At 55.8% G+C, this 15,294-nt stretch overlaps 2 protein-coding genes across 4 annotated transcripts; one reads left to right on the top strand and one right to left on the bottom strand.

Moving 5' to 3' along the window:
• Positions 1–1,103: 1,103 nt before the first annotated feature.
• On the top strand, positions 1,104–3,324 carry RELL2 (RELT like 2; the record flags this gene model as incomplete). The annotated part of the gene is made up of 6 exons (XM_079701844.1): positions 1,104–1,287; positions 1,681–1,746; positions 1,839–1,905; positions 2,347–2,532; positions 2,800–3,175; positions 3,292–3,324. The coding sequence occupies 6 exons, from the start codon at positions 1,104–1,106 to the stop codon at positions 3,322–3,324; spliced, it is 912 nt and encodes a 303-aa protein (XP_079557970.1).
• A 1,085-nt stretch (positions 3,325–4,409) lies between these two features.
• Positions 4,410–13,615, bottom strand: FCHSD1 (FCH and double SH3 domains 1; the record flags this gene model as incomplete). Of its 3 annotated transcripts, none has more annotated exons than XM_079702554.1 (20): positions 4,410–4,475; positions 4,614–4,669; positions 5,597–5,684; positions 6,447–6,667; positions 6,765–6,882; positions 7,050–7,133; positions 7,211–7,339; positions 8,109–8,270; positions 8,466–8,570; positions 8,976–9,101; positions 9,527–9,622; positions 9,795–9,917; positions 10,357–10,485; positions 11,337–11,400; positions 11,499–11,635; positions 11,721–11,877; positions 12,179–12,246; positions 12,629–12,674; positions 13,264–13,361; positions 13,595–13,615. In XM_079702554.1, 20 exons carry the CDS (start codon positions 13,613–13,615, stop codon positions 4,410–4,412), a joined length of 2,094 nt encoding a protein of 697 aa, XP_079558680.1. The 3 variants fall into 3 exon arrangements, with proteins under 3 accessions (XP_079558680.1, XP_079558681.1, XP_079558682.1); XM_079702555.1 differs by having other exon boundaries at positions 11,721–11,862; XM_079702556.1 differs by having other exon boundaries at positions 11,721–11,856.
• Positions 13,616–15,294: the final 1,679 nt, after the last annotated feature.

Below are 15,294 nucleotides of genomic sequence, written 5' to 3'. Positions count from 1 at the left end.
CCCGCTGGGAAGATTCCCTGCTACACATCCGGCCGGGGCATCTGAGGGCAGGAGCCAAGCCAGCCGTGCCCGATAGACCAGTAGAGAGCACTCTCGCCTGACTGCCTGTCCTCCTCACCGGACCCAGACTCGGCACCGCACACTCCTCCGACGCGGGGTCGGGGAAGGGGGGGAGCGGCGCAGTCACGCGCGCATCACTCTTGCGCTCACAAGCGCGCAAGGCTCTTGCTCTCCGCCCGGCACACCTGCGCTCCGCCCCCTGGTCCCGGGCCGGCGACGGTCGAAGGCTTTTGGGAACCCAGGGCGGCGGCGGCGGCGTCCCCCTTCTCCTTCCCTTCCCAGGGCTGGAGTTGTCCGGAGCCTCTCCCCGGTCCCAACCAGCCCGCATCCCTCTCCATCCTTCCCTCCCCCCGCCTGCCGCGGCACGGGTATCTGCGGCCGCAGCCCGGAGCCCTTGAGGCGGCGAAGGGGGGAGGGGAAGAAAGCAAGGGATGAGCGCCGGGAGGGCGTCGGGGGCCCTGAGCCGGACTAGGACGCCCCTGGAACCGGAACCCGAGCCGGAGCCGGAGCCAGAGCTAAACCACCGGTACCGGTGGGCCAGGTGGTCAGGATGGGAGGAACAGAAAGGCGGGAGGGGGTGTGTGCGCGAGAGTACAGGAAGGGGAGGGGGCTGTGGAGGCCTGGCTCAGGCCGGCGCAGAAGAGGTGTGGACGCTGGCTCAGGCCGGCGCAGAGGAGGTGTGGACGCTGACTCAGGCACGATCCTTGTGCAGGCCGCCTGAGAATTCCGTCCCATCTCGCTCTGCAGTGTCCTTGGGAGGGACGGAAGCTCAGGACAAGCTGGAAAGGGGAACGTTCTGGGCGTCGGGGAAGCGGACCAGGGTCGTGGAAGACACAGCTTGCGCAGCTGCCGTCTGGCACCCCTGGCCCGGACCAGCACCCCTGGCACGGACAGCTCCCTGGTTGGGTAGGGGGTGGGGCCAGACCTCAGAGGCTTGCCTGTCTCGGATCCTGAAGAAGGCATTCCTATCCCTCCCCCCGTCTCTAGCTGCAGCCCCCTAACCCCAGGAGGCGCCCTGGCCCGCGCTCGCCCCCCAGGGCCTCATGTCGGAACCACAGCCTGACCTGGAGCCGCCCCAACATGGGCTGTACATGCTCTTCCTGCTTGTGCTGGTCTTCTTCCTCATGGGCCTGGTAGGCTTCATGATCTGCCACGTGCTCAAGAAGAAAGGCTACCGCTGCCGCACCTCGAGGGGCTCGGAGCCTGACGACACTCAGCTCCAGCCCCGTGAGTGAACAGCCTAGAACCTGGCTCAGTCACCTTTCTCCCTGACCCTTCTCCCCACACCTCTTCCTGGTCAACAGACCCAGACCAAATCCCGACCAAGCTTTCAGGAGGTCTAGTAATGCTTTCTTGACTCTGCAAGAGCAATTGGGTTGCCACCACCCCGAAAGCAGAGCTAGAGTAGGCAGCATGGGTGGGAAGGGCCCACTGATGAGTCTTGGACTCCCATTGATTTCCCCATCTTTTCTGCCCTGGCCCTTGAAATGCTAAGGTACAGCATGACGGCAATTTGCTAAAGGGGTAGGTCTTGAGCAAGAAGCCACAGAAGCCACCAGGTAATGTACCCCCAAAGCTGACTCATTTACTGCTTCCTTACCAACCTCTTTCATCCTTCAGCTGAGGACGATGAAATGAATGAGGACACAGTAGAGAGGATTGTTCGATGCATCATCCAAAATGAAGGTGGGTGTATGCTGGCCCCTTGTTCCCCACCTCCTCAACTTTCCCTTGCCCTGGCCTTTGCCTCCACTGACCCCCTCTTTTCCTTCTCTCAGCCAATGCTGAGGCCTTGAAGGAGATGCTGGGGGACAGTGAAGGAGAAGGGACAATGCAGCTGTCCAGGTGAGCTGAGAACAAGGGCAGCACGACTGAGCTTGCCTTGGAGAGTACCCTCTCCTCCTGCACATTCCTCTCCCAGTCTCCTTGCATGTTTGGGTTGACAGGGGAGAGTAAGGCTGGTTGACATACAGGAAGAAGGATGTTTTGTAGAAATCCTGAGTCCTTCAAACCACATCTCTCCTCTGGATATCATCAAGCCTAACCTTCACCCCTTATGCCACTCCTCTGCATTAAGCATTGCTCGCTTTTTAGCCCCGGGAGGGAGAACACGTGGTCACTAATATCTTCATATTGAGTTTATTAGATAAAGACAAGAAACGAATGGTGGGGCCTGGGGCAAGTGGGGCATCTGGGGTTTAAGGAGCACGCTGAAAGAACAGGAGCAAGTGGAACAGGAAGAAAACTGGGAATGTCACCCCTGGTCCCTTCCTCCCTACCGTCCAGTGTGGATGCCACCTCCAGCTTGCAGGACGGAGCCCCCTCCCATCATCACACAGTGCACCTGGGCTCCGCAGCCCACTGCATCCACTGCAGCCGCAACAAGAGACCCCCACTTCTCCGTCAGGGACGCTCCAAGGAAGGAAAGAGTCGCCCCCGGCCTGGGGAGACCACTGTGTTCTCTGTGGGCAGGTGGGTATAGAGTGCCCCAGGGAAAGGGAGGTTGAGGTGGGGACCCCAACGGTCAGGCACCTGCCTCCAAAGGTAGGCCCTGGCTCTTTCTTTGTGGACTGTGAGCCACAGCAGAAGCCAGGCTGCACAATGTGCCCCACAATCTGTTCTCCCCTGCCCTAGGCCAGAGGGAAGTGCCTACCAAACCCAGGATGTCCCTGATCGGAGGGAAGGGCCAAGCAGCCTCTGAGTGGTGGTCCTAAGCCCCAGTGTTCCCTCCCCTCCCAGGTTCCGGGTGACACACATTGAGAAGCGCTATGGGCTGCATGAGCATCGTGATGGCTCCCCCACAGACAGAAGCTGGGGATCTGGTGGGGGGCAGGACCCAGGGGGTGGCCAGGGGTCTGGGGAAGGGCAGCCCAGGACAGGGATGCCTGCCACTGAGAGCCTTCCCCCTGAGAGGCCGCAGCCCCAGGCGCTTGCCAGCCCCACAGTGCGGAATGGAGGACTCAGGGACAGCAGCCTAGTCCCTCGTGCACTTGAGAGGAGCCCTGGAGCCTCTGCAGAGTCGATGCTGGGGGCTGGAGGGAGGGGCCCAAGCCCAGGGCTGGCCAGTCAAGAGGCAAATGGACAGCCAAGCAAACCGGACACCTCAGATCACCAGGTATGAAGACATGTGGTGGGCTGCAGTGGGCTCAGCTCTTATTGCCCCTACTCTAGGGGGCACTGATATGACCCACCTCCTGTTCTCCCACTGTTGACCCCTCCTCTCTCTCTCAGGTGTCCCCACCACGGGGGGCAGGGGGTGTGTGAGGTGAGTCTGCCTGGGCCCTAAGTCAGATAATCTTATCCTCCCACCCCCTACTTTAAACTACCTAAGCCCATTGGTTCCCTGAACCCCCAAGCTAAACTGCAGGCTTAGCCTTTGGTACATATTCCTTGGTTTGGTGGTGGGGAGTGGGCTTGTGCTCCAGGGGATAGGGAAGGTCCTGCAGCACCTGGGGAAAAGCGGGGACACAGCTGAAGAGGAGGCAACACTGTTACTCTTCCTCTCCTTCATTGCGCTGATGGACTACCAGCTGGCAGAGCCAGGGGGTGGGTGGGCATGAAGCCCCTCCTCTCCACTGGACAGCACTGCCCCCCAGCTGAGGGACCAGCCTTACTTCCACCTGGAACTGCACGGTCTCAGGCTGGGGGACCTTGGGAGAAGTCCCACCTCCGGTCCTCAGTCTCTTCCCCTTCCCCTGCCTGCCAAGAGGCCACCTGACCTGCTTTCCCCATCACCTCACTCCATATGCTAGAGCGTGCGGCTGGGAGCAGGCCCCTGCCCTTGGTGGGCCCTTAAAGCAATAGCACCTTAGACCCCTGCCCTCTTGGCACAAGAGGCCCAGGCCCTGGCTTGGGCTTTGTGCCCTTTATTCACTGTCAATAAATCCGCTCAGACGATTACAGCTGCTTCGCATACTGGCTCCAGCTCCTTCTGACAGGCCTGCCCCCATCCCAGCCCCCAACCCCAGTGGCTCTGGCATCTGGAGTGGGGTGATTCACAGAACCAGGGTGGAGACACAAATAAGCCAGAGCCACTCGAGACTTTGGGGGATGAATTCCAGTCCCAGAGATTTCAGGGTATTTCACCACCCTAGAGATGGGGTGGTAACAGAAGACAAAGGAGTAGTTTCAGCCCTTAGAGATGGCTGGAGGATGATGGCAAAAAAGGAGTGGGTTCCAGCCCCAGAAATGGGGAGAGAAGAAATTTCTACCCGTGAAGGTGAGAACGGAAATCAGGGAGATTCCAGCTTTTGGCTGTGTCACTCTGGATCACCGTGGGGAGGGGTGGTCTCTGATAGCACGGAGATAGGGGCAGCAGCATCACTGGGGGAAAGTGATTCCCCCTGGCTTCAGGTGAGAGGATCTGGGTGGCCAGGATCCGGGGCTTTAGCTGGCGGGGGAGGCGGTGGACGCATCTGTAGGGAACACACAGTCAGTGCACCAGAGGCCTCCCTTGGGGATATCCCTGTCCATTCCCTCTGTCCTGCAGATAAAACAGGACAAGTTGGAGTGACCCCTCTCCAAACACTCTCCTCCAAGGGTGGGGTCCTTACCGGCCTGAGTCGAGGCGCCATCACGTCCAGGGGTCCAGGGCAGTCCAGGTCTTGGTCTGGAAATAAGAACCACAAGTCAGTCTTATGACTTTGTTTTGTTCGCTTCTGTATCTCCAGCACTTAGGACAGTGGCACTCTGTAAATATTTGTTGAATTAACAAATAGTCACTAACCTAGGTCATAATATCTATCAATCCATCCAACCTCAACACTTATTGAGCACCTGCTGTATAATCGGGCCTGCTAAAGGTACCCGGGGGCAGGAGGGATCCACACCGCCCCTACCCCAATGGCTGCCAGGAACTGCATAGTGAAACACCAACAGACACAATGAATGAGTACTAAATCATTCAAAGTGAACGACGGGTGCTGGAGAAGCGGGGTGCAGAAAATGCTCATAGGGGTTCCAGGGTCGCGGTGGGGGGGGTTGCAGTGAAGAAAGTGAAAGTGCCTTTTAGAAAAGATGGTTTTAGGAAAGATGGATGAGGTAACAACAAGGACAAGGAAAAAAAAAAAAACAAAAGATGGATGAGGAAAATTATGATGCAAACCAGGTGTTTACAGGATTCAAGAACACTAAGGGCAGAGGATGTGTATTGGGAAAACATCGTGGGAGAAACTGGCTAATTTTTAAAATAATAATAATGAGAAAACAGCTACTAATTGCATGCTTGCTATGTGCCCAGCACAACGCTGGGCACTCTATAGACATCCCTTTAACTCTCACAACTCAGTGAGGGAGGGACCTTCCTCCTCACTCTGTAAAGGCCCAGACATGTTAAATCACACACTAGGAAGTCATAGAGCAGAGTTTGAACAGTGGGCCCAGCTCCAAAGCCCAAGCTCTGCTACCATCATACATCAGAGAGCCTGATGGAGGAGGTTCCTGGGCAGGCAGAGGGGCTGAGTGTAACCCAGGAGCTCCAGACCTCCTCCTTCTTCCTGTCTCTCACCCTCCCAGGGCCCCAGCTCCTTCTACTCACCACCGGGCAGGACAGGTGCAGGCGACCCATCCAAGGCAGAGGTGGGTGCAGGAGGGGAGAAGCTGGGAGGGGAAGGGGATGGCAGCATCTGGGGATGAGGGGGCAAAGAGTTATTCCTGGCATGTGGGAAGGTTTCACCAGCTCTTCCTCCCATCCCATCTTCAGTTCCTGTCCCGTCACTCCCCAGTCCAGAGAGTGACCAAATGCTTGTATCTGGGTGGGGCTTGTAGGTGATACACATTTCAACAGCCAATATATATTGACACTTAATATGTCCCAGGCATTTTGCTAGCACTTCGCATGCACTAATTCATTCAGTCCTCACCACCACCCCATGAGGTAAGGATTTGATGATTCCTATGTCAGAGGTGAGACTCAGGTTAATCCATCTACCCAAAATCACAGAGCTAGTTAGTGACCAAGTCCTGGCTAGAACTCCTGACTCCTACTCCTATGCTCTTCTTGCTAGAACAACAGGTACCATATATCAAAGCACCTATGGGCCATTGTGCTAAGCGCTTTACTTCCATTATCTCTAATCAGGATAGTTAGCCTCCTGAAAGAGGCATTATTGTCCCCCTTTTACATGCATGTGAAGAAACAAGCTCAGAGAGGTATAATCACTGCCTAAAGTAACAGAATAGGAATCTGAACTAAGATCCAGCTCTAAAGCAGGACAACCAAACTCTAATGAAGATTGCCTTGGTTTCCCTTTTCTCTGTGCCAAAGGAGATGCGGAGTCCCAAGCCACTATAGGGGGGGAGGGGGCATTAAGACGAATATGGGATCTCCCTGGCATGGGAGAGTCAACCCATTGGTGCCTGGGGACCCAGGGAAAAGGAAGCCTCACCTGTTCAGGGTCTGAAAGTTCAGATGGCCCTGGGGGGCCAAGTAGCTCCTCCACCAGCAGGGAGGGGAAGACCCCAACATGGCCCCCAAATTCTCCCCTCCAGAAGCCATCATCCACTCCATCCTGGGCCCGGGGCAGCAGGCGGATAAGCGCCCCCTCGGGGAAGCTCAGTTCCTCTGCGCTCTGTCCCGTGTAGCTGTACAGGGCGCGGGCCAGGAACGCTGCGGAAGCCCAGGAGAGATGGTGAGGGGAAGAGGCGGGCAGCAGTGCCCCCAGAACAGGGCCACAACCACTCAGTAACTCTTCTCCCTTTCTTACCTGTGGGCTCTGCCCCCGAAGGATTGTCGCTGTCGTGGCTGCTCTCAGGGAAGGAGAGGTCCGGGAAGTTGAGATACCGCTCAGGGACAAAGCCTACCTCACCGTGCTGGTTCCGAGCCTGCTCACCCAGCAAAGTGAACAGAAAGCAGGCTCGCCTCAGCAGTCCACGGCCCTGGCCCTCCTCCACTCGGGCTTCCAGCTTTGCCTGGCTGGGTCTTTACGGGCCACAGAGAAGTCCCTCCCACTGCCCCCTTGGCAAGGTCAGAGCCCCGGGTCCATACCCACCTTGACCCATTCGTCGGCATCTCCCTCCTCTATGACCTCCAGCCACTCGCCCTCTGTGATGGTCAGCTCGTCCTCATGTCCTGCCTGGGCCCCACAAAGAAGGATTCAGGACTGGCTGTTCCCCATCCCTGCCTGTCTGAGGTCCCCGCCTCCATTCACACCTGATAGCCAAACACCACATGGACAGGGCAGGGGAGGGGCCTGGTGGCCAGGGCTGGCGGGGCGGGCTCCTCAAAGAGCTCCCCAGTCTCCTCACATTCCTCAAAGTCAGACAGCTCAGCATCCTCAGCCTGGGGGGACAGAGAACGGACATCATTGTGAGGCCCAGTCTCAAGTACCATCCACTATATCTCTCACTCCTCCATTCTACCTTTTTTTTTTAACATCTTTATTGGAGTATAATTGCTTTACAATGTTGTATTAGTTTCTGCTGTATGACAAAGTGAATCAGCTACATGTATACATATATCCCCATATCCCCTCCCTCTTGCACCTCCCTCCTACCCCATCCTACACTTAACACTGTGGATCCTCCTCCAAGGTAGTACCACCCATCCGTTCACCCTGGGTCACAGGCAGAACCACCACAGAGCAAGACAACACTAGCAATAATCACAGAGTTAGAGTGTTGAGCGCTTATGTGTGCCAAGCACAATGCTAAGTATCTCGTGTACATTGTCTTGTTTAAACTTCCTAATAAGCCAGCGTTATTTTGCGAAACTATCAACCTCACTTTACTTAATGGGAAACTGAGGCTCAGAAAGGCTACGTCACTTTCCAAGATCACACAGCTAGTAAGTGGAGTGGCTGGTACTCAAACTGCTTATAGTCTGCTCTCAGGACCTCTCATAACCACCATCCTATACTCCATAATAAAAGTTCATTGAGAGCTCTCTCTGTTACAAACTGTGCCAAGAGTCATACTTAAGTGATTTCATTTAAGCCTCACAACAACGCTTTGAGTTAGTTACTAGTGTGATTCCCACTTTGTAAGCTCTGCTTTCCACTGGGGCTCTTTACCCTCCTGGTGTGTACGGGGAGGGAGTGGAGGGAGCTCACCGTGGGAGAGAGGTCCCTCTGGGACAGCCGGGCCTCGCTGAGCCGTCGCTCCTGCTCTACCTCATCCTGGGCCTGGGTCATGGCCGGCTTCAGCCAGCGCTGCACATCCAGGCCAGCCCCCTGCAGCAGGGCCAGCCGGGCAGCCCCCTTCACCTGGCTCACCTGACACAGGGAAGAGGGGCTCAGTCAAGGCTGTGGCTGGGCCTTCCCTTGGGAGGTGAGTGGAGCCTCCTCCCCAGATATGTCCACCCTCTACCTCCTGCCTCCAGTCTCCCCACCATCAGATAAAGGAGTGGAGGAGGGTGTTGCCGGAGGAGGTGCGGTCTCAGTGGCTCTAACCCCAGGGCTGTGCCTCACCTGTGCCCGCCGGATGCTCTCCCTCACTTCCTGCAGCCGCTGTTCTATGCCTGGAGCCTCCCGCTCTGAAGCCTGCTGCCGCCTCTGCTCCAGCCGCTGCAGCACCTGGTTGGGGATGCAGAGGACAGGAGTGGGTAGAGATACTATGGGGCACAACTTACTAATAACCTGGTAGTTTCCTAGTTGTTTCACATGCATTATGTCATCTCATCTTCCCTGTGACGTGGGTGCTATCATTAGCCCCACTTTAATGATGAGGAAACTGAGGTCCAGAGACCTTAAGTCACTCCCTTACTCAGGGTTACATAACTCGGAAGCAACAGAGCAAGATTTGAGCCCAGGTGAGTCTAGTCCCAAAGGTTACGCTCTTAAATTACTGTGCCACACTGTCGGCTTAAATTACCCTTCCCTCCCCTCCTGCCTGCAGCCCCATGACATCCCCAGTGAAGCCAGTATCCCCATCTCTCAGCTCTTCTTGCCCACCCCCGACACCTGCACTCCCCACCTCACCCGCTGCCCATGGTTCTGGATCTTGTAGTCTCGGGCAGCTCGGCTCGTCCAGCGTTGAACTTCTTTCTCCAGGCCACTCTCCCCGGCCACACCTCCTGTGCCCCGCTCCAGCTCCAGGACACACACCTGAATGAATGGGGAGCTGGGAGGATGCCCTGATGCTGCTCCTTCTTCATTCCCCCTCCCTCCAGTTCCCTCCTTTCTGCCCTGTCTCCTGACCCCCAGGGTCAGGGACAAATAGGTGGGAGCACACACCTATGACTGTGGACACAGGTGTGCATTCATGTGGACACACAGAGAGTCCCAGAAGTGGGATCCAGGTTGAGGGACAGAGGTAGAATGAAGAAGATAGTGCAGTGAAGGGACAGAAGGGTGGGAGGAAGGGAGTTAATTTGTGTCCTGGTGGGAGGGAGGTGAACTGGGGCTCTGAAACCCTCTCTCCATGGTTTAATAGTCTCTAAGTTAAAACCAGGACAAGGATAATGGGGAAGAGGCCTACACCACAGTCCCCTTTCCAAGTGGCCTGATTCCACCTAGCAGAGAGGTCTTACCTGATCATTCCCTGCTGGCTGAAACTGCTGAGCTGGGGTGGGGGAGAATACTCCGGGCTCCTGAAGAAAAAGCTCCAGATCCTGCTCCCAGCTTACCTGGGAGTTGGAAAAAATCAAAGTCGGCCACTCACTGGCTCCCTCTCCAAGCCTGTCCCCAGCCCTTCTTGGTAGAGAGAGGACAAGGTGAGAAGGAAAGGGGCAGACATGCAGTGGTGGAGGGGGCGCTGTCCTGGGAGAGAAGGGTAAAGAGGATCTCTGGGGAGCTTACCTGGGAGGTCGCCTGCCCCCCACGGTGGGCATGCTCCAGAGCCATCTCTGCAGCTTCCAGCTCAGTGCGGCTCAGTGAAGTCAGCGGGTCCCTCAGGTGTTCCAACAGCTCACTGACCAGGGCCTGGAGAGAACCCCAAGATGCTGACACCACCCTTCCCCCAAGCAGGCTCTCTGTCCAGGTTTGAATGGGTGATGGGTATAAGGTATGGGAAATTGAGAAGGAATAAGACATTGTTATTGCTTCTAATAATAGGCCCTCATGTGTGCACAGCACTTAACAGTTTAAAAAGCATTTTCACATTTATTCTCTCCCTTGAGCCCCATTAGTCTTATAAAGTAGGCAGAGCAGGGGCTAGTCCTGATGAAGAAACTGGGGTTCAGAGGGGTAAGTGTTCTGCACAGTGTCATGCAGCCAGCTAGAAGCAGAAGCAGAAGCCAGGTATGTATCTTCTGCCCACTCTGAGCAGACTAGGTCCCCAGCCCCACCCAGCCTGATGGTGGTGGGAAGCAGGGAGACGCCCTCCCTGCTGAGAGGCAGGGGTATCTAGGCTGAGACTGGCCTTGAGCACGGCCGGCAGTTCTTCCTGGTAGTAGTGGTCAAGGTGGGCATTGGTGGCCACCAAGTTGAGCAGGTACTCATTGCGGGCCGCTCTCAGCTGCTGGGAGTACTGGGCCGACTGGACAGACAGCTAGGAGAGGAACATAGGTGTCAACTGGGAGCCCTGGACCCTTGGGGTCCTTCCACGGCCAACCCAGATCCAGAATGGATTCTCACATTACTGAGATAACTGGCAAACCATACTAAAAATTTTACATACTCACAATTCCTGCTCAAAATCCTCTAGTGGCAACTGCATACATTTAGGATAAAATCCGAACTGCTCCTTACTGTGGTCTACCAGGTCCAACATGAGCTGGCCCCAGCACCCTCTCTGAGTCTTTCCACAGTGCTCGTCCCCTTGCTCACAATGCTCCAGCCACACTGGCCTTCTCTCAGTTCCTCGAGCCTACAAAGTTATTCCCACCTCAGAGCCTTTGCACTCACCGTTGCCTCTCCCTGGAATGTTCTTCCCCTACATCTCTGCATGGCTGCCTCCTCCTTGACACTCAGGCCACCTATTCAGAGAGGCTTTCCCTCTAAATTACACTCCCCTGTTATGCTTTATCATATCACCTTCTTTTCATTTATTCTGAGTCTTTGTTTATTTACTATCTGTCTCCCCTAACCAGGCTGTGGAGGCAGGAGCTCTGCTGGTAGTGTTCCCCACCATATCCCCAGTGTTTCAAACAATGCCAAGTACATAGAAGTCCTCAATAACTGCATACTAAAGGAATGAAAAACAAAGGTACTATTTCCATTTTATAGATGAAGAAAATGAGGCTCAGAGAGATCAAGTTTACCAAGGTCATGCACCTTGGTGCATGAAGTAGGGTAGTCTGGATTCATCCCAGTCTCTCTGACTTATGCCCCCCGGTTCCAAACCACTAGACTAATCTGCCCACCTCTCCCTGCCCTGACTCATGCCCACATCCTCTGAACCTTGGTGCTGAGTTTCTGGAGACTGGTCCGAGTGTGGAAGAGGCCATGGTCACTTCGGTTAAGCCTGTGCAGGCAAGGGAGAGGAGCGGAGGTCAGGCCCAGCCATGGCACCTTGGCTCCATCCCCTGACGCCACAGGCTTCCTAACTCCCCATGACTCCACCTGGCCTGGACATCAGCCGCCTTCTCCTGTGCCAAGGCCCACACCCGTTCACGCTGCCCATACAGCTTTCGACTTCGGCTCAGCTCCCGGACAGACTGCAGCACCTCGGCCTGCGCCCTCTGGAGGTTCTCTGCTCCCTAGGGGCATGGACACACAAGTCCTGATCCAGATCACCTCCATCCCCGAGTCAGCCCTTCCTTCACCCCATCCACTGAGCCATACCTTCCTAAGCACCTGCTCCTTAGCGCTCCGCCCTGTGCCTCCTGCCAGGTCACGGTATCGGTCAGATGCCTGGAGCCGGGCTTGGCCCCCAGCCATGGTGGCATCCAGCAGGCAGCGCCAGGCACCAAACACCATCCTGCCTCTCCCCAGAGAAAGTCTGCATTGAGGAGGGGACACTCCAAAGCTTCACGAGATGCCCCCCCCAACACCATGGGAGACAAGACTGCTTTTCCATCCCCCTCGTCTGGGAGCCCATCAATCGATCAGCCCATTAGCTCGGCCACAAGGATCACTTATGCCCTCCGCCCCCATCCAGTGTCCTTGCTGGGTCAGCTGCTATCCCGCTGCAGTGTCAGCTCTACCTGCCGCTCACGTGCCCTCCTCATAGGTTCCTGGGGTTGAGCTCCTCATCCCTTCTTGGCTCCCTGGCCTCCCTGCCACCCCACCATGGGACTCACCTGCTGTCCATCTCCCCACTCCGGTGTCCTTCCCTCTTCAGAAATGGCCCAGCCAGTTTCTGGAGTGCCTGGTGGGAAAGTCATCACAGACCCAGTCCCCTTTCAAAGACTCTCCCCACTTGGGAGAACATATGATCAGAGTATAATAATGCCACCCACTTTGCTAAGTGCTTTACATGCATTAACTTATTCCGTCCTTACAACAACCTTGCGTGAAGGTACAGTTATTATTATTCCCATTTTACAGAGAAAGAAATTGAGGCCAAGAAACGTTAAGTAACTTGTCCAAGGTCACACAGCTAAAAAGTACCACAGCAGGGATTTGACCCAAATTTGCCTGGTTCTAGGCATTTGCTCTTGACCAGAACAGGAGTATGTGTGGAGGCACACTGCTGGTAGTGTAAAGGAGGCTAGAACAAAAGGGAAGGTCCAGAGAAAGGAGTCCCATACCTGCCCATACTCCCGTTCAATGGCTGCCCTCTGCTTGCTGTAGGATCTGTGGAGATTAGGGGGATGGGGTGGTGTTACTGTTTGGTCCTTTTCTCCCACCCTCGACCCTCTCCTTAGCCTGGGCAGGAGGGAGAGGGGAGCCAGGCCTGGAGTGTGACTATACCAGGAGGGCCTGAGACTGAAGGGAGAGTCCTTGAGATCACCTCGGGCAGCCGCAGCAAAGGACAACCTCACCTCAATGCTCAGAGCCTCAGCAGGATCCTCCCCACCCCTGGAGAACCATCTGTGTGCTTGGAGGTGAGGACTGATGGGGGTCAGCTGAGTACAGTGTGTGCCAGCCTTCCAACAGGTCTAGAAGAGGGAGGGGGGATTCTGTCCTAAGCTTGACTGTGGGTGTGGAGGGGGCGGTGTGGAGTGAAGGGGTTTGAGGGAGGGTCCCTGTGTGTTTGTGTGTTGGGGTGCGCGGAAAGATCATTCGTATCCAGCATCTGGAGAGGGAGGCCTAGGATGACGGCCTTGAATGGGCAGGTTGGAGAGCTCTTCACCCCCGCCCACCCCGACAGCTGTAGTATGTTAGAGAAGAGGCGGAGCGTGTGACAGAGAAAGTCAGGGTACGTGGAGGGGGTCAGGGCTACCTGATATCCTCCAGTAGGTCCGCCTCTGTCTGCTGCCGGGTCTGAAGGATGCTCAGCTGCTCCAGGAAGCGCAGCTTCACCTCCTGGGATGGCTTCACCTGTATGGGTGAGAAGAGGATGAAGACCCCTGGCGCAGGGACCTGAAAAACACTCCGCGCAGGGAGCGGTGAGGGGGCGGGGCCAGGGAGGAGCTGGGCTGTTTCCTCGGTTACTTCTGGGTTGGCCTTTGAACCCCTTCCTACTCTTCTTCCCCCACCGCAGGTCTGGTGCCCCTTTGGGCCGCATCACTCCCCCAGCCCGCCAGGAGTCCCCGTCCCCAGGCCAAGCTCACTTTTCGGGGCGGCGGCTGCATCTCCGCTCCGGCCCAGGCAGCAACTCGACTCCGGAACTCGAGGAAGCCCCGCCCACATCTAAGCCCCGCCCAGGATCTGGCCCAGCTCCGCCCTCGCCCCGCCCACGCCTGATCAGTCTCTTAGCTGGGCCTGGAAGAGCCAAGAGCGGCAGGAACTAAACCTCTGTTGCTGCTGAGAATACCCCGGAAAGGGTCCGCGCCGCCCTGTGGACGCCGCGTCCGCTGGGCGGTAGGGGGAACCCCAGGTTTCTGTGTCAAGACGCCTGGGTTCTATTTCTGGTGGAGAGCTGCTGACTTAGCTCGTAATTATTTCTAATCATTCATTTACATATGCAGATCTCCCATCCCGACGCGACGGGTGAAGGATGGTGAGGAACTCAATCTGTAACCAGAGAAACTGAATCACTGGATGCCCGAGCGCAGATGCGTGTGATGAGAGAAACAGGGCTGATCTCAGACCTTTTCCTAATTCCCACTGGACTGGAAAAGCCGGCGTGAGTGAGGGTGAGAAAGACGCCTGGAGCCAGGAAGGAACCAGTACCAGAGGAAAAGACAGGGCCAATGGAGTGGGCGTGAGCTGGGAGATGAGAGCTGGGAGATGAGAGCTGGGAGATGAGAGTGGGGACTTGCAACCCAGAAAGCCCCTATCGCCTTTAGGGCCTGCCCTTAAGGTTCTACACCCCAGGACATAACCCCTATCCCCGCCCTGGCACTGCTTTCTGAGGATCTGCACACACACTTTCCTCATCCTCCTCACCTATCCATGGCCCACACCTCCTCACCACACCCCCGACTTGGAAAAGGCAGGTATCTGTGGCCCAAACTCCAGATTCACATTTCCAACAGCTCACCTGACACCACCACTTTATCTAAATAGGTACCTCAAACTTTCAAACGGCTCCTTCTACCTGATCCTTCCCCAGTCACCTCCCCCAGGTAACATACTAAATGGAACCATTCTCCATCCAGTTAGGAGAGTCAGAAAGCCAGAGTCTATGTACCCTTCCTCCTACCCCCACCTTCCATCCATCAGCAAGTCCTATAGGTTCTATCTCCCATTGATCAACTTCCCTCAATTTCCAGAACCACCAACCTGGTCCAAGCCCCCATTATCAGTCTCCGGGTCTGATATCTGGCCTCCTTGCTTCCAGTCTTCCCCCTACAACCCATTGTTCAGAAAACAGCCAGAGTGGTCAATCTTTTTTTTAAAGGAAGCAAAATCTCATCCCTCTCTTCCCTAAGACTCCTCGGTTGCTTCAGAATAAAATCATGGCCTACAAGGCTGTTCATCATTGGGTCCCTGCCAGTCTTTCCCCCTTCAGCCCATACTCTTCTCCAGCTCCTCACTCACTGTGCTCCAGCCACTCCAGCCTCCTTGCTCTTCCCCCAACATGCCAACTCCCTTCCCGTTGCAGAGCCTTCATGCCTACTGCCTTCCCTTTCCTTCTGGAGAGCCCCTTCTCCCAGCACTCCACATGCCTGGCTTCTTACCTTTACCTTCCACCCAGCCCAAATGTCACCTCCACAAGCACATCACTTTGGTTTAGTTTCTTCACAGCCCTGACTTTGTTTGTGTGCGCATTTTCTGTTCCCCTTAAAGCAAGGACCCCCATCCCTTTTGTTCACACTATATCCTCAATAGCTGGCACCAATTAGATGTTCAACATATATCTGTTGAA

Source organism: Hyperoodon ampullatus (genome assembly GCF_949752795.1).
Source record: "Hyperoodon ampullatus genome assembly, chromosome: 4".
In the NCBI taxonomy this organism is placed as follows: domain Eukaryota; kingdom Metazoa; phylum Chordata; class Mammalia; order Artiodactyla; family Ziphiidae; genus Hyperoodon; species Hyperoodon ampullatus.
Note: the sequence above shows the minus strand (reverse complement) of the source record. Positions and strands in the feature narration are given on the sequence as shown.